General features: G+C 36.9%; 1 protein-coding gene across 1 annotated transcript in view; it reads right to left on the bottom strand.

The window, feature by feature from the left end:
- The window catches only part of TENM1 (teneurin transmembrane protein 1), a 1,173,786-nt gene that overhangs the window by 119,528 nt on the left and 1,030,385 nt on the right, over positions 1 to 23,873 (bottom strand). Inside the window, exons 21-23 of the mRNA XM_077145946.1 lie at positions 18,702 to 18,951; positions 10,927 to 10,947; positions 4,254 to 4,486 (exon numbers count right to left, since the gene is read on the bottom strand). Of these exons, the coding sequence (XP_077002061.1) occupies positions 4,254 to 4,486; positions 10,927 to 10,947; positions 18,702 to 18,951 (504 nt within the window). The remainder of the gene's footprint in view (positions 1 to 4,253; positions 4,487 to 10,926; positions 10,948 to 18,701; positions 18,952 to 23,873) is intronic.

Here is a 23,873-nt window from a genome sequence, read left to right as displayed (position 1 = left end):
GAGGAATCATTTTGGAGAAGTAGAGATTCAGAGAGAGCAGAGAAGAATGACATAGCCATGAGAAGCAGAGAGCCCACAAACCAGCGACCTTTGGAGATGAAGAAGGAAAACACCTCCAGGGGAGCTTCATGAAACAGGAAGCCAGGAGAAGAAGCTAGCAGATGATGCTGTGTTTGCCATGTGCCCTTCCAGATGAGAGAGGAACCCTGACTATGTTCACCATGTGCCTTTCCAGATGAGAGAGAAACTCTGACTGTGTTCCCCATTTGCCCTTCCACTTGAGAAAGAAACCTTGAACTTCATCGGCTTTCTTGAACCAAGGTATCTTTCCCTGAATGCCTTAGATTGGACATTTCTATAGACTTGCTTTAATTGGGACATTTTCTCGGCATTAGAACTATAAACAGCAACTTATTAAATTCCCCTTTTTAAAAGCCATTCCGTTCCTGGTATATTGCATTCCAGCAGCTAGCAAACTAGAACAGCTGTCTTGCAGATTAACATTTATTTGACTTACCTCGTATAATTAAGGACATATTGGAGAACCCGCCTATAATTGCAATATGTTGCTTATTAAAGTCTTAGAGTAAGCTCTCTTTCCTAACTTGGACATGCTACTCTCTAGATGTACATTTCCATTTTCTACTGATCTACATCTTTTCTTTATTAGCTTCTAGGTCGAGGGAAAAATCAAATCTCTCCTTAAAGAAATGCATTAAACATTTGTTATCTTCTAAGAAGAGAGGAATAAGGGGGAGCTCTTTTGGAGCTGATATGCATGGTAGTTGCAAAGCAAAAAACAAATTAGGCTTTCTTGAGAGTAAAGAAAGGTTTGTAGAACCTCAAAGATGTTTTTATCAATTAGCAATACTCTCTTCTTAATCTGTGCTTTAATGACTTCTTGTAGGAGCTTTTTCTTCTATGTGAGTCTCTGAATTGCCCCGCAGCATTCCCCATAATAAGAATCTCACTTCTGATTCATTACCAAGGATGAGTGCTGTCTATATCTAGCATGGAGATAGGTGCCCTAGTTAGACACCTAACTCAGACCAACATTTTCAGAGTAACTGATATCTGGATATGGGTTTTGCCATCTGGGTGATTTTGAAGATCACTAGATTACTAATAGGACTTCAAATCCTGTTACCATGTCTGTCAGTTAGATTCAGTTGTCAACTTGGCCAGGTGAGCATACCTAATCTTGTTGCTGTGGACATAAGCCAACGGTATGTGAACCTCATCTGTTGCCAATTACATCTGCAGTCAGCTAGGAGGCGTGTCTGCTGCAATGAGTGACGTTTGACTTAATTGGCTGGTGCTTAAATGAGAGAACGCAATGTAGCACAGCCTAGCAGCTCGGCATTCCTCATCTCAGCACTAGCAGCTCAGCCCAGGCCTTTGGAGATGCAGAAAGAAGTCACCCCGGGGAAAGTTGTTGGAACCCAGGGGCCTGGAAAGAAGACCAGCAGGGACCATCCTGTGCCTTCCACGTAAGAAAGAACCTCAGTGGAAGGTTAGCTGCCTTTCCTCTGAAGAACCAACAAAATAAATCCCCTTTTATTAAAAGCCAATCTGTCTCTAGTGTGTTGCATTCTGGCAGCTAGCAAACTAGAACACCATGGTTGAAGAAGATGTGGTGAATATCTAGTCTGAGCCCCATGTCCCATCCTAGTTCACCTTAGTTTGCCGACTGGATCAGAACAGGTGTTATCGACTATAGCTTTAGGACTTATGTGAAAGTTGTCCTGGATGGATTAGATACTCAGCTGTCTGAAGCCTGGGCTACATGTTCTTAGATCTCCTTATTGCATTGGAATGAAGAAAGTGTACCAGGTAATGATAAAGACCACTCTTGGAGAGAAAGAAGGGTAAATCAAGCCAAGGAAAATATACTACTATTTATGACAAGAAGGAAAACTTAGTTTAATATTAACTTTAAGAGATATGTAAATTTTCGCACTCTCATTACTGATACATCCAGAGTTCATGTAAATCCTATTCATCAGGACTCGATTTTTGCTGCTTTCTAAGCAAAAATTGCTGCAGTAAACCAATGATTTGCTTTATTTGGAAAAGTAGAGATATTCATTCTCTGTGTGGCAGGTTGAATGTACTAGGTGAGATGAGTGGTTTTCATACTAGCAGCAACTCAGGAGGATGTCAATTTCATGCACAATGCAAGTTTGATTCATCCACATTTCTTATGCAGAAATCCTTATAATATCCATTCCCCCAGCAGTTTTCAATTTGAATAAAAGATGGGATTTAAACCCATGTATTTCCTTGAAGATGCTCTGATTATATATTGTATCTGAGTTATTCATTCACTCATCAAATATTTATTGCAGATTTACTATGTGTAAAGAATAAGAATTGACACAAAAGGAAAAAGAATCATGTCAAAACACTTTACCATAATAATTTTGGGGTTATGTACCCTTTTGGAAAAAAGTCACTCCCTTTAAATACCGTTGAAATTCCCTTTAGCACTACCTGGCATAGAAGAAAGTTAACTAGCCAATCAATTACACCGTAAGAATGTGCCGTGGACCCCACATTGTGCTAGAAATTTCAGGGGAGTATTCAACCTAGATGTAGTTTCCCATCTCAAGCAGCTTATTGGGGAGGAAAAAACCTCCCATTCGTGAAAGAACTGGAAAGTAAAACAAGGCAAAATATTATCAAGTGTAGTTGCGTAGTGCAAACACTGTTATAGAAATCCAAGTTTAGTGGGTTGGGGTTAACCAGAGGGTCTTGATAAAAGACACAAGCCTTGAATTTGATCTTGAAGAAAGGGAAGGCTTTAAATTCTGATAGTAGTTGCAATTAAATACCAATATGGCAAATGTCAAATGGTTAAAGAGTAACCAATTAATATTTGAAATAGTAAGTGTCCATCTAAATTAAGCGCATTGACCCCACTATATTTATTGGCATGAAAAGATGTTCATAATACATTAACAGTGAAAAGTAGGTCGTAGAGCAGGATTGTATAATATGATCTCATTTTTAGAGAATAAAATCTATATTATGCAAAAAAAAGTGTGCATTATATACACTAAATTGTTAATGGTGGTTTTCTATAAATGGTAGGTTTATGGGTGATTTTAGTTTAAAAATTTTTGTGTTCTTTTTTTTACATGGGCAGGCACCGGGAATCAAACCCGGGTCCTCTGGCATGGCAGACAAGCGTCCTTGCCTGCTGAGCCACCGTGGCCCGCCCTGTTTTGTGTTCTCTTGTTTGTAATTTTTATGTAGTGAATGTGGATTATTTTGTTCAATAGTAATAATAATAATAAAATACATTGGCATTTAAAACCCACTAAAATGAATGCTTCATAAAATCTACTAAAATTAGTGCACAAAAAACATTTTGGAAAAGAAACAGACAAGAATGATTAAACAATTAAGAGAATAGGGTAGGTGATATATAACACACTTAAAAAGAGACTTTCCTTCAGATTAGTGGGTTAACATGGTATGATCCAAGTTTTATACAATACTGAAGCCAAGTAGGACAGGCTTGTTCATTGAATTCCAAGCAATAGAATTGAGGGTTGGACTTTGAAGATTGAGAAATAAATTTAAGAGCAATAAAAATAAGATCAGGCACCCACAGAAGGCAAAAATTTATGGAATTTTTGATGGTTTAAAATATTGATTTAAATCAATATGATTTAAAATATTAAATTATTCCATTCTGGCTGTGTCTATCTTCTCAGGGTAATCTGAATTGAAAATAGAAGTAGCTTCAAGAATGAGTTAGAAAATTAATAGAAGAAAAGCTCATTAAATGTTGTTAATAAGGAATATTTACAGTCTGTATGATATTCAAAATATCTAACAGTGGTAGAAGATGGTCACAGACCCCATCTAAACTAATGTGGGCCGTGGTGATAAAGCAAGGTCCTGGAGTTAACCTTTTAGATGCTGGGTTGTGGGGAGTTTTGAGGAGGAAGTTTCTGGGCAGAGGTTGGGGTGTCAGAGTGGTACTTAGGGGGCTTATGGCAGTAGCTATTTATCAACCAGAATAGAAAATTTTCAATATTTTAATAACAGGTATAACTATATTAATGAACCTTGATTAAAAATTAGTCCTAGCTGTGTCTGTCTTCTGGGGTAGACTTCAGAGAAGATGTCTGTCAAAATCAGAATATTGAGATGGATGACAACAGTGTAGCAACAATCACAGTTTTTTTATGAAGTCAAATGAAATTTTTAGATGACCAACATTTTTTGTTTGTTTATTTTACCTCTTGGGCTGTTCAGTGAAGCTTCTGATGCTCTCCCACCATCTCCACAGTGACTTTGGTCAAATGGAAGGCACTGATCACCCGTTCCTGCTACCACTTCAAAATTCTTGGACAGATCTTTTGTTTCCACAAGAGATTTCAATTTGTAGACTTTTCGAGTATTAGTGTCTGATAGATAAAGTGATTCAGACACAGGGTCCATAGCCAAATAGTATTTGTGAGCAGGACTCGTACTAAGGAAGAGAAAAACAAAGTTATTCAAAGCAATTTGTTCAGCATGCACCCTCTGGGGTCTGTCTTTGGTCACAAATGGAAAGATCTTTTCTTAACAGATGAAAGAATTCATTTATCTTCCTTCTCATATACCAAGGAGATGGTATTCCTGCTGCATGCATTTTGTTTTTCTAGTAATGAGACTGGCTGTTAAAAAAAAATCAGTGTGTATTGCTAACTTGCAACGATGTTGACATTTTGACACCATCTATTTTGGGGGTAGAAAGGGACAGAAGAGAGAAAAATTCTGGGAGATTACTTATCTTGAACCTTTCATACCCAGCTATCTAATTTCCTACTAGATGACTTCCCGAATATCTTGTAGTCACCTCAAACTCAACAAGTCCATAACAGAATATGTCCTCTCTTCCTGCCTTCTCCATTCCTCATAAATGTACTCCTCTTCCTGTGCTTCCTACCTCACTGGGGTAAACTATTATTCTCCTAGGTAACTATTGCAAATTTATAGGCATATACAAAGATAGAGGAATGTTGGTTAGGGAGGACTGTTCTAGGGAATCACACTGCCAAACTTTACCTCTGCAAATTTCCTTTTTTTTTTTTAGCTGACCACTATGCTTCTCTAACCCACTTTTTCTCTTTCAGGGCATAATAGAACTGATTTTATTTAGCTTATTTTTAGTTACAATCACAATCAGTAATACCTCTTAAAGGTTATATTAAAGTAGGCTTCATTGGTCTCTGAGTATTCCTGAAACTCTCCAATTACATATTCACATGGGATCTCTTTGTGTTATTTTCATCTGCATAGAAGGCTGAGCTCACTCATTTATTTTGATACTTCCTAATTTCGTTTTTCGAGGGCTGCAGAAACTTTAGCTTTAGGAATATTTTGCTTTTAGGTTCATGTATCACTGACATCCAAGCCCCAATCTTGGAAGTCATCCTTAATTCCTCCTTTTCTCTATACACACAATTGTGTCTGTAACTAGCTCTCAGAACTATTCTCATCTTCTATTTCTTCTGACACTGCATTAGTTCAAAGCTTCATCATCTTGACCTGGATTATCTTCTATAGCCTAGCCCATAGGAGATGCCTTTGAAATCTTAAATGCCCCCTTTTTTCACACTGCTTCCAAGGAGATAGAAAATGTGATCATTTAGCTCCCATTTTTAAAAACTTAAAACTTGAAAAAAACTTCTTAACATTCTTTGTTATGATATTCAAGACTTTCTTTACTTAGTTAATTCTCATATCCTTTTCAAGGCTTTACTCAATCATCATCTCCTAAAGGAAGCCTTCCCTCAATTTTCAATCTGCATTGTTTTCACTATGCTTACTTCTATCCAGGGGATTGATTACATATCATATTAAATATTTATTTACATATTTGTATCTTGCCAATAAACCATGAGATTGTCTCTTGTTCATCTGTAATGTGCTCAGTGCCCAGCACTCTGCTTAGCACCCATTTCTCCAAGCCAAAAACCAGAAACTATTCTTTACTCCTTCTTTCCACCATTCTCCAAATTCAGCTAATTATCCTGTTGTTGATTCTACCTCCTAATCCCTTCTCCAATCTGCCCACTTTTAAAAAATCTCTGCTGTCATTAACCTAAGACCCTGTAATATCTCATCTGAACCTGTCACTCCTTCCTTGGTACAATTTCTGTATTGTGTGTTTGTTCATTAATTCATTATAAAGCATTTACTAGGTGTGCCCAGGAACTGTGCTCCAATATGGAGACCTACTTGCGACAAGATACAGCACATTACTTCATAGAACTAAGTATAATGGGGGAAGCCAGATCAGTAAACAGGCTATCATTGCCTAAGTCATAAGTGTAATGTCAGGAAAAGTAGAGAGGGTAAAAAATGAGTAGAGAGGAGGGGTGCCCAATCTAACAGCAACTATCACATTTTATTAGCATTATTTTTTATTAACTAACTAAATTCCATAGTTTATTCAGATTTCCTTAGTTGTTACTTAATGTTCTTTTTTTATATTCCAGGATTCCCGCCTAGGAGACATCATTATATTTAGTTGTCAAGTTTTCCTAGGCTCCTCTGGGCTGTGAGAATTTCTCAGCCTTTCTTTGTTTTTGATGACCTTGACAGTTTTGAGGATTACTGATCAGGTATGTTGTTGTAGGATGCCACTGTCTTGGAATTTGCCTGATATTTTTCTCAAAGTTTTGGGGAGGAAGACCACAGAAGTAAATTGCCATTCTCATCATACCCTATCAAGAGTAAATATTATCAACATGACTTATCACTGATGATGTTAACTTCTATCATCTGGCTGAGCAAATGTTTGTCAGCTTTCTCCAATGTAAAGTTACTCTTCCCCACTCACACCTCCTGCTTTTCCATATGGTACTGTTTGGAAGGACGTCATTAAGAGCTATGTTTTACTGCGAGGATGGAGTATCTACATAAATTCTTTAGAATTCTTTTATAGAGGAGATGAGTCTCTTCTCTTCCATTTGTTTATATTCAACCATTTATATCAGTATGGACTCATGAATATTTATTTTATATTTTGGGTTATAATCCAATACTCTGTTTGGTTGCTCAAATTTTTCCAGGTTCGGCCACTGGGAGCTCTTTCAGTTGGCTCATCTGTTCCTTTGACATACACCCACCAAAATGATTTTTTTTGGTTTTTAACTTTTCCTTAGTTTCTAGCATGACATGATGCTCCAGGATGATTCTTATTATATATTATATATTTCTTGCCCCAATCTTTTAAAAAATATTTTTATTGAGATATCTTCACACACATACAGTCCATCCAAAGTATGCAAACAATGGCTCACAACATCATCACATAGTTGTGTATTCATCACCATGATCATTTTCAGAACATTTGCATCACTCCAGAGAAGGAAGAAAGAAAAAACTAATACAACCCATACCCTTTACCCCTCCCTGTCATTGACCACTACTATTACCTCTTACCCCCCATTATTTATTTATTTTTGTCCTTATTCTTTTACTCATCTATTCAAACCCTGGATAAAAGAAGCATCAAACACAAAGTTTTCATAATCACAAAGTCATATTGCAAAAACTATATAGTTATACAATCATCTTCAAGAATCAAGGCTACTGGAAGACAGTTCAATAGTTTCAGGTAATTCCCTCTAGCCACTCCAATGCACCATAATCTAAAAAGGGATATCTATATAATGCATAAGAATAACCTCCAGGATAACCTCTCAATCTCTCAGCCACTGAAACTTTCTTTTGTCTCATTTCTCATTTCCCCTATTTTGGTCAAGAAGGATTTCTCAATCCCATGACGCCAGGTCCTGGCTCATCCCTGGAATCCTGTCGCATGTTTTCAGGGAGATTTACAATCCTGGAAGTCATGTCCCATGTAGGGGGGGAGGGCAGTGAGTTCACCTGCTGAGTTGGTTCAGAGAGGGAGGCCACATCTTAGCAACAAAAGAGGTTCTCTGGGGGTGGCTCTTAGACATAATTATAGGTAGTAGGCTTAGCTTCTCCTTTGCAGGAATAAGTTTCATAAGTGTGAAACCCAAGATCAAGGGCTCAGACTATTGAATTGGTTGTCCGCACTGCTTGGAAGAATATAAGGATTTCTCTAGATGGGGAAGTTTAATATTTCCTCCTTTCTCCCGTTCCCCTTAGGAGACTTTGCAAATAATTTTGTATTCTGTGCCCAAATTACTCTGGGATGTATTAGGTCATCACAAACCTGGACAAACCATCAAGATCTCACACCCTATTCAATATTCTACTTCATGAATAAAGGACCATACAAGTTAAATTAGATAATGCAGCACCCAGGATAGATATTTAGCACCAAACTTCCTTTGGTCTCACACAGAAGTTGAAGTTTTAAAATAGAGAACATATCTTCCTTTACCCAGGATTCTGATTTATCTTAGTCTTATCCAGATCAGCTTCATTCATATCTGTAGTAAAAGACTGATTAGTTTTTCAACTTTTTGAGCAGTTGTTGTATGGGTAATGCTGGCTTTCATAGCTTCAGACCTCTAACTCTGAGTCTTAGGTGTCACATAAATACCCAAAGTTTCAGGAAACAACTAGGTTATACACAAATAGCTCAGTAGCTCAGAATTTAGACATAACAGTTACAACTCATGACTAGATGTGACTGCTATAAGAGTTTACAATCTAGGACCCTTTACAATAGGCCTCAACCTGATAACCCATGCTTTTGACTTCAATTCTCCGAGTTTGTATGTTATAGTTAGTTCATGAGTGAGGCATAATAATATTTGTTTTTTAATTTCTGACATTTCATTCAACATACTGTCCTCAAGGTTCAATCACTTAGTTGCATGCCTCACAATTGCCCCAGTCTTAGAATCAGCCATTTCTCCACAGAGCCCTGGTTCCTTTTACTGGCGAATGGTATTAGAAACCAAGATATTTTTCACAACTCTCCTTCCAACTCCACTATGAGCTCTTCGCAAGTTGAGACCATATTCCTCTCTCTAATCTCAGTGCCAACAGATTGCCTGATAAGGTCAGTGTTCAGTAAGTGCTGAACTAATCTGGACTGTAGGATCTGAAACTAAGACATGAAAGAACTCAGGCCTTGGTTACTTAGCCAAGCAAAATGGAGGGGAGAAAGCTGTTACAACAATTACAATATCTTTATGACCTGGAATGCCCTCAAATGTGTTTGTAATAGCATTTGCCATCTAAGCATATTTATATATGTTAATGGTAATAAGGCTGATAAATACTGATTTCATGCCCAGTTGATAGTTTCTAATTGGGAAAAAAATCAGGTCCAATTAGAATGCTTGAATTTTTTCTACTTACCTTCATCAAATAAGACAATCCGGTAGATTCCAGGGACATCTTCAACCCTGGAACCACCTGGACAGGTTCTGTAAATAATCTATAAAGGGCCCCAACAGATTCTAGAACTGATTTGGCAGTCACATCAGACATTGTTCATTATTGCATATCCCCAATGTGCCTGGGATGGAAGTAGAATGATCATTCTTCTCAGACCTTAGCTGGGCAAACCCAGACACACAGGGCTCTTGACAGGGTCACTAACAATTCTGTGTTGGGCTAAGATTAGATTAGATCATATTTGACTGTATGTAAAATACCATCGGAATGTTCTTGTCCTGATTTTTTGAAGGTGGCAAAAAATCAGTTTTCCTACCTTCTAACGAAAAACATACCCTGTTGTGCTCAGCTGGGCTGTACTCAAACCTTGCACACTGGCCTTTAAGAAATAAAATAAACCTACACACTAAATTCAAATCTGATTAATATTATTTTTGACAGTCAACAATCAGGAACTTCCACTATATTGATATGCACTTTCATGCCATTTCCCAAGTGCACTTCAACTCTTTTGAGACTGATTTCGTTTTAGCTTCTGAAAACATGCCATACCTTAGAAAGAAAACATCTATGCAAAACCACTGCACCACATTCTAATTTGCTTTAAGCCCTCGGGTCTAGATGCGCATTGCAATCTGAGAATTATGAAGATTTCTTTTATAACTTTAGTGTTAGGCTTACTGGCACCTTCTGATTAGTTTTACATTCAAGCAATGCCCTTCAACTTAGTCAAGATCACTTCACATAGCTTGTCAAATGGGTAATTAATGCTTGTAATTAATACTATGCAATACTTTATCAGTAAGCAATTTAATAAGCAACTTAATTTGCTTAAAGAATCAGTTATGCTTAAGTACCAAGGCAGATCTTGTGCAGTGGCATTTAGGAAGTCCCATCTCCCAAACAAAATCCAAATTATAAACCCTATCGATGCCATTTGGTGACAAGTGGCATTCAGGAGTGAACGAATTCAATTTCCTCCTTTGCAATTTCAGGTAATTTAGTTTTAACAAGTGCAATGCATTAAAAAATTGAATAGAAATATCATTATGATTAATTTCACAGATATGTGCCATTGTTGGTAAATGGTCAGTTTAAAGTGCTTCTATTATTTCTTTTTGATGGGAAGAAATAAAAGTCATGAGATCACATAAAAGAAACTCTTATTCAAGAATGCCATACTGGTCACAGTCCCTAAATATATTGCTCAACTACATTTCTGAATCTAAGAAATGTACTGTATCACCTCCCTACCCACCTGTAATTTTGGAACATAAATTCATTTGAAATTACAGACTCATTTGTGATTAAATCTAAGGTAAACTTAATGAGACTCAAGCACTTCCTTTCTCATGAAGTACTGAATTGGCAGTTTTCACTTTTCAAGTTTTCTCTTCAGTGTGTTAGTGAAGCCCTTTTCTTTTGGAAGATACTTACCTGAGTCATAACTCACAATTTCACTTTTCCATTATTCCTTTAACCTTATTTGAGAAGCAAAATTTCCCTGTTAGTAAATTATTAGGAGGTACCTCAAAGGCAAGAGGAGGCATTAGGCAGCCACCTGTGTGATTTGCTTACCTATGTCTGGTATCTCTGTTTCTAGGGTGCACAAGTTGTCCACGAGTGGCAAGTAAAAGCAAATAGAGAGTTATCAGTATCACTCAACAAGCAAATCTACCCAAACACACCTATTCTTAACTCAGCTTGTGGATATTTGAGAGACTTCACAAGAATCATTTAGTCAGGGGTGGAAATGAAGGTTGACTAATTCCTCCATGCTTGCTTCTCCTCCAAAGATGAGTTCAAGGTGACTGAATATTCCAGTTGGTCGGTGGGCAAAGCTCTAAGGCAGATTTCTCAAAAGGTTCCCTCTGGACCATCTGCATGTTGGGGCTAACCTCTGTCCTACTGAATTAGAATTTTGAAGTGAGGCTTGGGAATTTCATTAACAAATTCCACTGGCGATGTGACTGCAGAGTAAGGTTTAAGAACCCCTGGGCTAGGGGTTGAAGAGCTAGCCATTGCAAAGGTCTGATCATTCTTAGACTCTGTTTTAATAGCCTTAACCATCCCATAAAGATGTATAATCACAGTGTTTTAATATCAAGTCATATGTGCAACAAACAGCCCAACCCTGGCCCTAAGTTACTTACCTGTTGTACACATTACTTAGCAATATTAAAAACTTTTTAAATAGTTGAAGGTGTGAAGATTTCTCTTAGACCATGACAGAATGTCCCAGGCATCAAAACTGCTACATCAAAACTCCTCTGATAAAACATCATGTACATCAACTATTAGGGCCTTATGTCTTCCAGCCATCCACCCTCCAAGGGTACAAATGGGGTCAGTGAAACAGAACTGTCAGGCCAGAAGAAACAGAAGACTTTGGGATCCTCTGACCTGTAAGCCTCTTGGCACAGGGTTGTGCCTGGGCATTTCATTCTGGGACCCGGTGTGAGGTTTCTCACATAGGGAGCTCTCGGTGTACAAGTCTAACTTTAGGTCAAGTCTATCCAGAACTAGAAGGCTATAATAAGCTATGAAATACAGTCATCTTAATTTTAAAACTCTTCTATATCTGTCCTTTATGTCATTTCAAAAAACATGAAAATAACAAATCATTTTATCTAAACTAGAATATGTTCTTATTCCTTGAGATGTCAGGAAAGAAGAAAAGATCCATAATTATTTCCTTTGAAGACATTTGCTACTACTGATTCAACTCTGCCTAAAGAGAATCTTTCTGGAATAATTGTGCCACAAATCAGGGCCCTACTGACTTTTCTTTTTCCTGGGACTGCCTAAAAAGGATAGGTATCAAGTTGGCTGATACAAAAGGTGGAGAGTTAAGGATGGGGAGCTCTTATTAGAAACATGGCCTTGGGCATTTGCACTTCTTTCAGTTTCTTTGTCTCTAGACACTGGTTTGTTTTTGTGGCCTTCAAGTTACAGGGTGAGTGTGCTCTAGGCTGGCTCTAAGGAAGTTTACTTGTGAAATACTAGAAAGACCTCATTAAACATGGTTTTATTTACAACAGATTCTCATGGTACAAAACCATTTGTATGGCTATAAAGGTTTTTGAAATTCTTAGGTAATGGCAAGAAGAGGAGAGGGGGATGGTTTGACTTTCTCGTAGTTGCTTCCGATCCTGCCAATAATGTCACTGTGAATTTGGAAAGATGGCCCATATTATGCAGAGCAGCCACTCTCATTAACGCCTCAGAGGGAGGAAGTAAAAATGATGGAATTTATTTCTATTGTGTCATTTTCTTCTAGCTCAGAATTGCTTTTAGTTAAGGATTGAAGATTGAGCCACCACCAAAGTCAGTTTGCTGTCTAGCTAGCAACTGACTACATGGTTAGATGCCAGTGTGTGAGCTGTTCACAAGTGCCTGGGCCTATCATTGGACATCACCACCTGACAAATACCTGACTTAAAGCCTTCTGTGAATTAGGAGGAGAATGGAGTGGAATTGCAAATCTTTTCAGAGAAAGAAATGCTCTTGATAGTATTTCTTTTTAGTAGATCTCTAAATTGATCTTTGACTTTCTCAGGATCAAAATTATGAAAAGGGCCATTTATTTTTTAAATTAAAAACTTTATCAAGATATTTTACATATCATAAATTTCATCCTTCTAAAACATACAATTCAATGGTTTCTAGTACATTCACAGAGTTGTGCAACCATCACCATCATTTAATTCTAGAATATTCTCATCACTCCAAAAAGATGCCTTACACAATTAACTGTCATTCCCCATCTATTTTCTGCTCTATGGATTTGCAGTTCTGGAGATTTCATATAAATGGTATCATATAATATGTAGTCTTTTGTGTCTGGCTTCTTTCAGTTAGCATAATATTCCATTTTTTCTTTTTAATTTTTTTTAAGTTGAGGATGGGAAAGGATATGACACTTTGGAGCTGGCATCCTGGGAGTTTGCCTGGCATGCTCTGTAGTGGCTCCAACACCTTAGTTGTTCTTCATGCTATTCTCAGTTTCTATCTCTATTCTTGTTCAGAAATATTTGATGTTGAAGAGCCAGCTTTCTTTCCTGTTCATTTTTCCATGGTGTTCTTCTTTTGAACACCGAGTGCCTACTCCTGTCAGACACTGACTTCTTAAAGCTTCTAACTCCAGCAACCCTAGTTCAAGACTACTCTCCCTCAAGTTCTGGCTCTATCCCTCACTGTTATCACAATTTACCTGTCTGGTGTTTCAGGGCCCTTCTCTCCACTAGTAGTTACTTTGAAAAGCAATCTGATATACCAATCCATTATGGAGGGATTAATGGCTGATTTTAGATTGATGGGTCACTCTAACAGAGCTTCTTATGTTTGGAGACTCTTAGAGATGCACTGCCTCAACTCAAAGGAATATATTTCTTAGTGTGGAAATTTGGGACACTGTACAAAGGCCAGTGAAGATGTTTTTGGGTGAGGTGGAGGGAGTTTTTTAGTGTCACTGCTAATGCATGAAATCAAATACTCCTACATGTCGTGTTTCTACTATTTGTAGCCCTGGTGCTGCATGCTGACAAGTGGATGGCTCTTGGTCATTTCTCATACTGCAGAGCTCTCAAGGTGTAGATTCTATTTGTACAGTTCTCAACAAGTTCCATTGCCCCTTAGCATGTTAACTGCCTTAAATGGGTGTTATCAAGTTATACTTCCCCTAGTCAATGACAAGAGTCCAGTTCTGAGAACAACATGGGAATTATTAAGCAGTCACTGAAATAGAAACAGTAAAATCTCAAGAGAAATTTTCATGTCATGCTGACATTTGTTGAGTTCACACTATTCAAGGCAACAAGGAGCATTTGCCAGGCTCTTATTTTCTACTCCCTTTCATGTTTTAAGGAAAGGACAAAGTAAATATCTGGAGAATAACAGAATCCTGAACAATAACAGCATGCATTTTTTATAAAGGATAAATAATTTATAGTCATGCTTAATGGTTTTTCTAATAGAATTGTGAAAATAGAAGATGAGAGGGGAGCAAGGGGATATTATATATTTGAGTTATTGCAAAGCATTTGGTATGATGTCTCTTATTTTTACTTATATAATTATCCCTGTTAGTATTAAGAGAGACTAAAAAGTTGCCCTGATCCCAAAATCAAAGACAGAAGAAACAAAGTCGTCATTGATGAGAAATAGTTGAAGGACTTGGGGGATGATTAGACTGAAGAGGAGAAAGTTCAGGGACCTATGATAGCTGTTCTCACATTTGTGAAAAGCTGCTAAGTATAAGAGAGAAGTGACTTTTGTGCTGCTTCAGGTGCCAACATTTGCCACTATGGAATAGACATTTAATGGAGGGAGATTTTGGCTCAATATAAAGATGAATTTTCTGACAAAGCAGTCCAAAGACACAAAGGGCTGCTTTGAGAGGCATTTAAGTTTCCCTTTGTCACAAGGGATCATACAAAGTTGAGATGAGCAACTATCAGGGATGCACTGGGCTTGGGCAGCATATTGGACTAGATATCCTCTACGGAGCATTCTAATGCTAAACGCACAATTCTGTGGTATCACTTTTATGCTACTGAAATTTATATATTTGTAAGATTTTAACATGAGAAACATATACTTATGGAATCCAAGATATTCTATCTCATACAGAAATGAATGTCTTTAAAACAATTTTCAGAGAATGTATTTTTACAGCTCCTTTAGGTTTAATTGCATGATCTTATAAGCGTGTCTTCTTTATTATCTCACCTCAATTTTCCACTAATAAGAAGTGTTAATACATGTATGTGCAGATGAAATTTGCACTAAACACAAAGGGGCACTATACACTTAAAATACAAGAAATAATATTGTTGTTCTTGGTGGATTTCTAATGATAATGATATAACTGCCTTTTTCTCTCCCTTTCTATTAACCTAAATGTGGGACAAGCTAAAAGAAATAAAAGACTGACAACTAATGAAAACGAAGTTTTTTTGTGTGTGTGAGCTCAGATGAAAGAAGCTCAATTAGGAACAGTTTGGATAAGTAGAGCTGAGGTAGGACGAAGCTACAGCTTTCCAACATTTGTAACATCAAGGGTGATCTGGAATTGTTCAATGTGGCCCAATATGGCACAAAAATATGGGAGAGAAGGAAATCTAGAAAGGCATCCACTAGGGGCAAGCTTTAGGTCCTCACAAAATGTCATCAAATGTTGAGCTGAGGACTACACAATTGTGGATCTCAAAACAAGTAAAAATGTGTGAGCTGCTCAAATATAAACCTGAAATCAATTTTATGGAAAAGGAAGTTGAGAATATTACAGTTAATTGCCCAAAGTTATATAACGAATAACCTGAAGTTCACAATTTTAAGTGCAATCCATAACATGACCATATCAGTCTGTGTTTCTAAGGAAAAAGATGACTACACCAAATAAAATGACTAATACACACTGAGCAGGGAGGGAGAGCAAGTAAGTTAACAGATTTGAATAAAAAAACTGGTACAAAATGAAGTTTCTATCTAAATATGTTAGAACTCAATGAACATTATAGCTTTTACAATAGCAAATCTTTATTAAATCAAATTTTTTCTTTTCAGGAAATTTAAATCTGGAAAAGTTGTAAACCAAATATATACATTCACCAATTGTATATAAAAGAGTCAATGTACACAGTATGGACTCCTGACCAGGAGTGATTCTTTTACTTGAAAAGTATAAATCCAATAAGAACTCTATTAGTTCTTTTCTAACATATGCTAAAATAAATTGGTTTGATGACTTTGTTATAGTCAAACAGGGAGTTTTGCCTATTTATTAAGTCAAAAGGATCATGTATTTCCAATCAGCTTATTTCTCTAATGGCTAATTGCAGGAGTGTTGGAATAGTAAAGGGAGAATTTTTTTTTTTTTAGTCTAACCCAGGGGATCTTAGCCATGAGTCTATGAAAGGGCTTTATTTACAGGGGCAGATTGTTGGGGGGTGGAATGGTGTAAGAAGTAAGGAAGGGAGGGAATATATGACCCCTGAAATCACATGTAAAATTTGAGTGAATGTGCTTTTTCTCCAGAGAGGATGCATAGCTTTCGATAGGTTCTTGAAAGGGTATAAAACTAAAAAGAAAAAAACAAAACAAAACAATAGTTAAGAAGCACTGCTCTAAAGGATCTCAGCTTAGCGAAGCAGCTAGGGATACTCAGACTAAGTGAGAGAGTCTGGGTGTGTGAGCACATGATATGTGCATGCCTACGTGTTTGAAGGGCTGTGACAATGAAAGAGAACAGTGTTGTGGAGAAAGAATGAATAGAGGTGATGGTCAATACTTCAAACTGTCAGAAATACATTTTTTAAATACAGAGAAAATTGCTTTGTGATTTGGGTCCAAGTTACTCTATTTTATTCTTCAAATGACTCTTTGTTGAAGGTCATAAGGTACTTTGGACTAAAATGTAAATTTGTGAACTGTTAAGGATCTTTGACCAAGTGAGAATACCATCAATAAACTACAATTGCTCCATCTTAGGTAAATTTGCATTTAAAAGAAAGGGCTAAACTTATCTGGGTTTTCTTTATAGTAATATCATTTTTCTTTTATAGATAATTCTACTATTTTTCCTTTGGGTCAGCTATATAAGCTTTATAGAGGTTTGCTACATAAGCTCAGCAGGATGTAGTCTCTATCTGCCTGGCAGCCAATATCTGCATAATTGAAAATTTTCAGATACTGAATGAATTGTTCAGTATTCCTGTCCATGTTTGGCATTATGTAGAAGAGCATCTCTAGGGCTTTGAAAATAATGGAGAATCTGTATAAATCATTTCCAAATCCAGGCATACAACCATCTTGGCCTACCCTGCTGACTTTTCAGTAAGTGCCCAAAGAGATATACTGATGGGAATGACAGGCCCCGTGGGGTGTGATATCCTGAAGTACTTGAACACTGGATTATGGCAGGGTGTCATGAATTAGTACAACTCTCCAATTGTATTTGTCTTTGTAAAGTCTTAGCTTTATAATCTTCTTTTTATTAGCCCAGGGATGTAACAGCTTTCTTCCCTATGATAGTGTTTATACTTAATAGTTGAAAAATGTGTTAAAGCTGGGGTGAATTAATATGAAAAACGGATGGGGTTTTGGGACTCGAAGATTTCCCCAGCTAGTGTGAAAAAATGTCTCAGAACGAAAAGAGGAAGGTAGTTTCCAAAGTAAGCATGAGAATATGAAAAATTTTGAGAAATGTTCTTATCTATTCAAACTTTCAAGATTGTGTGAACATAAGTGTTAAATGAAAATGACTCAAGACTTTTTAAATGTTTTGACTGGCTTGATGATGCTTGTATGTTTATTCAATGTATCTGCTCTTCAAGTCACTATTTTTGGTCACTATTTTCCAGCTCATTGAGGTAATGCTTGAGGCAACAGTTGTTTTAAGGAATGGTTATAAGATAACATCAAAATCGTTTGGAACACAGAGAAACTTTCAAGCTAATGTTTCAAAGACTTGTTAGGGATAAATCTGTCAGAACCAGTTAGAAGGAAGACTCTATGAAGTTTGCTCAGGTCAGAGAAAACAGGCCCATCCATCCCATTGGATGGGTATTGAATACTTTTCTTCTCTAGGATTCCAAAAGGCAGTCTATAAAATTGTGTTTTATAGCCTCCAAAAGGAGAAACAAGCTGATTAAATGATGTTTTATTTAATTGTAATCTTTGTGTAGCTTCAGGTTATGGAATACCAGAAGGTCTATATTTCTTTCAAAAGGTGCCAAAATGTTTGTCTATGCAAAAAATCCCTAGAATATAATGAGAAAATCTAAAGATGAATGATTTAATTATTTTTCCAATGGGGTAGAAGCATTAATTCTTCATTCCTCATCATGGCACACAAACAGAGACTTCCATTGTCTTCTTTATAAAATGACCACTTTAAAATATTAGACCTGGGAAACTTAGAAAGTTTGGCCTTTGGGATCAGGCAATACATCTACCTGCTAAAATGTAATAGATATTTTTTTATCAGTCATAGTAGGGGTCAGCAAGGGGTGAGTAACTTACCTGAGTCCTTGGGAGTATTGAGAGTCATATCATTGATGACAGTGTACACTGAGAAGGTCACACATACAGGGATAGCAACACCTACTGGGAAGGTCACACACAAGGATATCAACTTTCCTGGTTCTCTGAACCAGTGCTCAAATGTTCCTTCAAGTAGAGGGGTGGTCATGTTGAACTATGTCCTTTTTCCCTATTCCTGCATCTTAACCCAGTACTACATTCTGGGAAGTGCATTTTCTGCTCCTTCTTGGTAATGTCCTTGTCTCTTCATGTTATTTTATTTTCGCTTCTTTATCCGCTAAGCAAATTTAGAGATTAAGGAAACTTACCTTAATTCCAGAATACTAATGGAGTTTCCTGAGGGAAATATACGCCTTACAAAATTGAAGTCACCAACGTACACGCTGCCATCAGGGCCAGAAGCTAAGGCTACTGGAGCAAAAAGTTTGTTGTTGTGTGCTTGGCCATTGCAGTTGGTACAAGGTATACTTCGTTGGTGTCCATTACCCATAATGGTTGATATGACTGGGGGTTGTTGGGAAATGAATATATTTTCTCCATTCCCTTTATGTATGATTCCTAGACCAAAGAAAAAAATCAGAGAGGAATAAAAACAAAACAATTACAACACAATAATTTTAGCAACATTTTAATTTCTCTCTCATTTTCAAAACAGGAAGGAGTTGCAGAAATTGAGTGTGAAATCCATTGCCATTGGTTTCATTTAACCACCTAACTACAAAAATAGTAGCATGACATATTACCTCAGCTTGTCCATCTTGTAAAGTGGGGTAATACAACCAGTCCCCTTAAAGCTGATTCTACATGCAATAAAAAATCATTTGATGACTAATTTTTAATGATCTCCTGTTCCACTCTGGACTCTGCAATTCATCTGTAGCTAATTTTTCATTTCTGGCAGTTTTTCTCCCGATATGTGGCACATATCTGACTTCAAATTATGCACCCTATGTAATGACTTCCGGAAATGGGAATATCAGTCAATTTTATTATTAACCTTAGCAAAATACAATCAGGAAGGTAATCTGCTTCTGTGAAAAGAAAAGAAATCATACTGCTAGAATGTCTTTCAAAGACATATGAAACAGACTTGAATTTTCCACCCTGCCCATATCACACTATCATCAGGGCAGGAAATAGAGATACTGACTTATGAACATGCTGGAAAATACTTTGTAGTCATTTTCTTTGGATTATCTCATCCATACCCACAGCTTTAACTACCAGTTCCATATGCAGAAATTTTTTCCCATCCAGTGTTCTCTCCTGACGTGCAATTTCCTATGACCCTCTTTACTTAGATGCTCAGTATGTACCTCAAACTCAACAAGTTTATATCTGAACTCATTTTTTTTCTGCACCCCCCTACTAAACCTTGCTTTTCCTCCTGTGTTTTCTGCTCATCTCATGAGTGGTGTCTCCATACATGCAGTTGGCTAAGTTGGAAATTTGGGCATCACCATGGCTCTTCTTTATTTCTCTTTATATCTAATTAATATCTAATTACTTACCAACTCCTGTTGTCTCAATCTAGTAAAATGTATCAAACCAGTGTCCTTTTCTCTACTCCTACTACTGTCTTGGTTCAGTTTTTCTTAACTTTGTTGTCTCCCGATCTCTATGCACACTCATTTCCAAACCATCCTCTACACCTCTTATTTTCAATTTCTTAATTTCAATTAAAACATTTTGACAGATCCATATCCCCTATAGGATAGGGAATACATACAAAGTCCTTCATAATTTGGCCCGTGCCTACTTCTTTAGTCTCCCCTCTTATTGCCTTTTCATTTGTACCCTGAGTTCTAGCTACAGTGAAGTATTTACCACTACTTTCACATACCTCCATTTCTCTCTGCTTTTGTACATGCTATTCTCTCTATTCTGAATGCCCTCATCTTATCTGCTTGAGGAACCCCTACCCATTCATCAAAGCACAGCTCAAGTCTTCTCCAACACTTCCTCCATTCACACAGTTAGCTTTTCCCTCCTCCATGCTCCCGTGGTTCATTTTCCATAGCTCTATTATAACATTAACCATATTTTACCATACAGTTTTTCTTACTTCTCCATCTTCACATTAGAACACAGATCCCTGAAGGCAGAGCCTGTGTCTTACTACTTTCTATATTCCAGTACCAAGCCCCATGGCCAAATTATTTCATGCTCCGTAAATGTTGAAAATAAACTTTGAGTCTCTTATAGTTTCCTTGTTCAAATCCAGGCTTGGTGGGTTTGCAAAACCCCTGGGATTTGGACAAGGAAATTCAAGGAACAAGTAACTACTGTGCTAAACAGCTCAAATTTTCCCAGAATGAGTTAGGTTAAACACCCATGTTGTAAAAAAAACATGCTAATGAGCCAGACTGAAGTAATTGACAGCAAGTGAATGAATGCAGTTATACTGTACAGCTTTATTTTTCCTCATGACCCCTGCTATCTATTTCCTTAGTCTGCTTTGTTACTCTCCCAAAATTTTTCCTGAAATGTCTTCCTCGGTTTTCTTACAACTTTTGGTTCCACAGTCCCACATAGAAAATACTGATCACTCTGAATTGAGACAATTGCTGGAAAAATAAATAAGAGAGTAAAACATACAAAATGCCATGGCACTAGGATGTACTTGGAAAGGGCATTCTAAGAAACAGAAATCACATCAATCAGGGAGCCTTTGGATTTCAAATTAAGTACTTTTACTTTCCCTATCAGAGTGATTTCTGGTGACTTTTTCAACATATGCTATGCAGGAGCAGCTGTGAGTTTATGTACCAACAAATTGATCTTCCATTACAGAACTGTGGGATATCTTGAGGATCACTACTTATTAATTTTATTAGTGACTTTATTAGGCAATAAAGAGATTTCTTAAGATTTGGAATAATTAATTAAGATTAATAATATTGAATTCCATTTCCCCCCAAAAAAGGCATTTAATGGTAGTGTAATCAATATTGCAATTTAAATGAACTAGGAGGACGAGAATGAGAACTGGAATGATTGTTGCACATGACTGTAAAGAAAACTCCTGATGACCACTAATCGACTATCCTCCAACTGAGACTATGATGTGCTCTTCAATAAACAAGGAAACTACTCTTTAGCCTGTCAGTGTTTCAACAATGAACTATAAGGGTGTATCATTCAAAAAATCTTTCTAATTATTAGCTTAGAAATACCAGATTTGCTATTACCATCTATTTTCACAGGTGGAGCTCCATTTTTTTATAACATTATAGTTAACAATTACCCTCAAAATGACATATTATCACCAGGCTCTTGACAATTTAAAAACACTAAAGATGACTATTCTAAACCATTCTTCTAAGACTGCAGCTCTAAAATTCCCCTTTTCTATTAGAAAGCTCAGCACTCCATCAAAGAAGTAGAATGATTAAGGGAAATAAAACGTAAGGCAATATACTCTCTGATTACATCTCAACAATTGATGTCTTGCTTTCATGCAAGGTACTAAAGGGCCAATGTTCTGTTAAGGCTGAAGTAATCAAAACAAAAATGGGGAAACCCCTTTTGTACTGCCCTTTAAAAATAAATCATTTTGAAGGGTGTTTTTGTTGTTTCAAGAATCTGTTCAACCTTCCATTACATAGAACTGGGCCATACCATCTAGTAACAATGATTAACACCTATTCTGCGAAATATTGCTTCGAAAATGTTTTGTTTATGTTACTGGAAATCTTGATCAATTACTGCTGCCTCCTTTCCACTTTATTCTGCCATATATGTTCTTTTGAAAACAGAATCAAATGATTTTAGGACAACACACATTATTGATACGAAGGCCAACTTTCTGCTAAGGACTGGGTGTCTTGCTTACAGCTAGCAAAGAAACCACACTGACTGGGGTTTACTGCACATTTTCTTCCTTAAGTTTCCTTTTCTGTGTTGTGTAATAAAGTAAGCATTCTTTTAAACACGCTACTTGTACCTTTCTGCTCAGAACTTTTTTTTTGCATGGGCAAGCTCTGGAAATCAGACCCGTGTCTCTGGCTTGGCACGTGAGAATTCTGCCACTGAGCCACCGTTGCACCACCCTCAAAACTTCTTTTGAAGCTTATAAATAAGTTTGAAATCAAAGAGTCCCTGGAAGCCAGTAAGTGGTGCTTTATGCTGATTTCTAAGAAGAAAACATTTTTTCAGATTTATGAACAACAAGGGACACAGTACATTTCTCTTAGGACTTGACTGAGAAGAAATAAACATAAACTGGGAAATATGCCAGTGTGATCAATGGGAAGTTACTCCCCTTACCAGTAAAACTATTTGTTGACAAACTACTGGCCTAGCTTGGAAGCTCAGTTAAAGGAAATTATCCATTTCAGACAGATGACAATGCCCAATTAATATTCTGGATTGTTCTTTCTAAAAATTTTTAACACTCAAATGGCAAAAAACTCTAGAAGAAATGTTTGTTATAATGATATACCATAACAAATAGCTTAGTTCTGTAATAGATATTCATACACACATTTTTATTTCTCATAATTTTAAATAACTGGATTTTCTTACAGAGAATGAATATGCACTCTCTATAATCACTAAGAAGTTGTATTTTGAAGAAACAACATTGAAAAATATAAGTTCATAGTTTTTTACCTCAAGGAAAGTAGGGGCTGTTCTGTATATGTCAGGAATAATAGTTGGAAACAATTCTCCACAACCAGTAGCTAATTGTCAGGTGAGTATAAATGTTTGCAATTGAAATGAAAAATGCCCTGAAAACAATGTTTACTGGAAGCTACCCACTGCATAATAATTTTGGAGCCAAAGAAAAATTGAGGAATTAAATGGCAGCAGACATCCAATCTAATTATAGGCGTCTTTTTAACCAGTGAGAGGAAATTGGGAGATGATAGATTCTTGGTTTTAATCAGCAGTCTCAGATTTAAAAGGCAGGGTGCCTAAAGGGCTAGGCTTTTACCAGAAGTGGAGTGTGGGAATTTGTAGAGAAGTCGCTCTTGTCTTAACCAGTCAGAACAGAATGTCTGACCTGAGGGGTCTGCCCAAAGCCGCTCTTTCACACTTAGCATTCCTTCATCTAAAACTGCCTCTAAAACTGTGGGTGAGATTTAGACTATGAAAACATCCCAGGAATGATGTTTGTGTCCAAGGTTAGGTTGAAAGGCAGGGTTACAGAGCTGTATCAGATGTTTCCTGGCAATTATGACCAGTTCTTTGTGAGAAGCATTATGCACTTACAAACGAGATGTTAAATGAGCAAATATTCCTTTTAAAAAAACTATCCAAAGGAAGCCTTCTTTCTCAGATTTAAAGTCTCAGAAAGTTTTAAGAAACAGATTTAATAGTTGTCTGGGGTTGGGGATGGGCATGAAGAATCCTTTTAGAATGATAAAAATATTATAAAACTGGATTGTAGTGATAGTTGCAGAACCTGAAAAATTTACTAAAAATCATTTATGTGTATACTTAAAATGGGTAAATTTTATGATGTATAAAGTATA

Source organism: Tamandua tetradactyla, chromosome X, assembly GCF_023851605.1.
Source record: "Tamandua tetradactyla isolate mTamTet1 chromosome X, mTamTet1.pri, whole genome shotgun sequence".
NCBI classification, from domain to species: domain Eukaryota; kingdom Metazoa; phylum Chordata; class Mammalia; order Pilosa; family Myrmecophagidae; genus Tamandua; species Tamandua tetradactyla.
The sequence above is the reverse complement of the archived record's forward strand: the minus strand, read 5'-3'. Positions and strand labels throughout refer to the sequence as shown.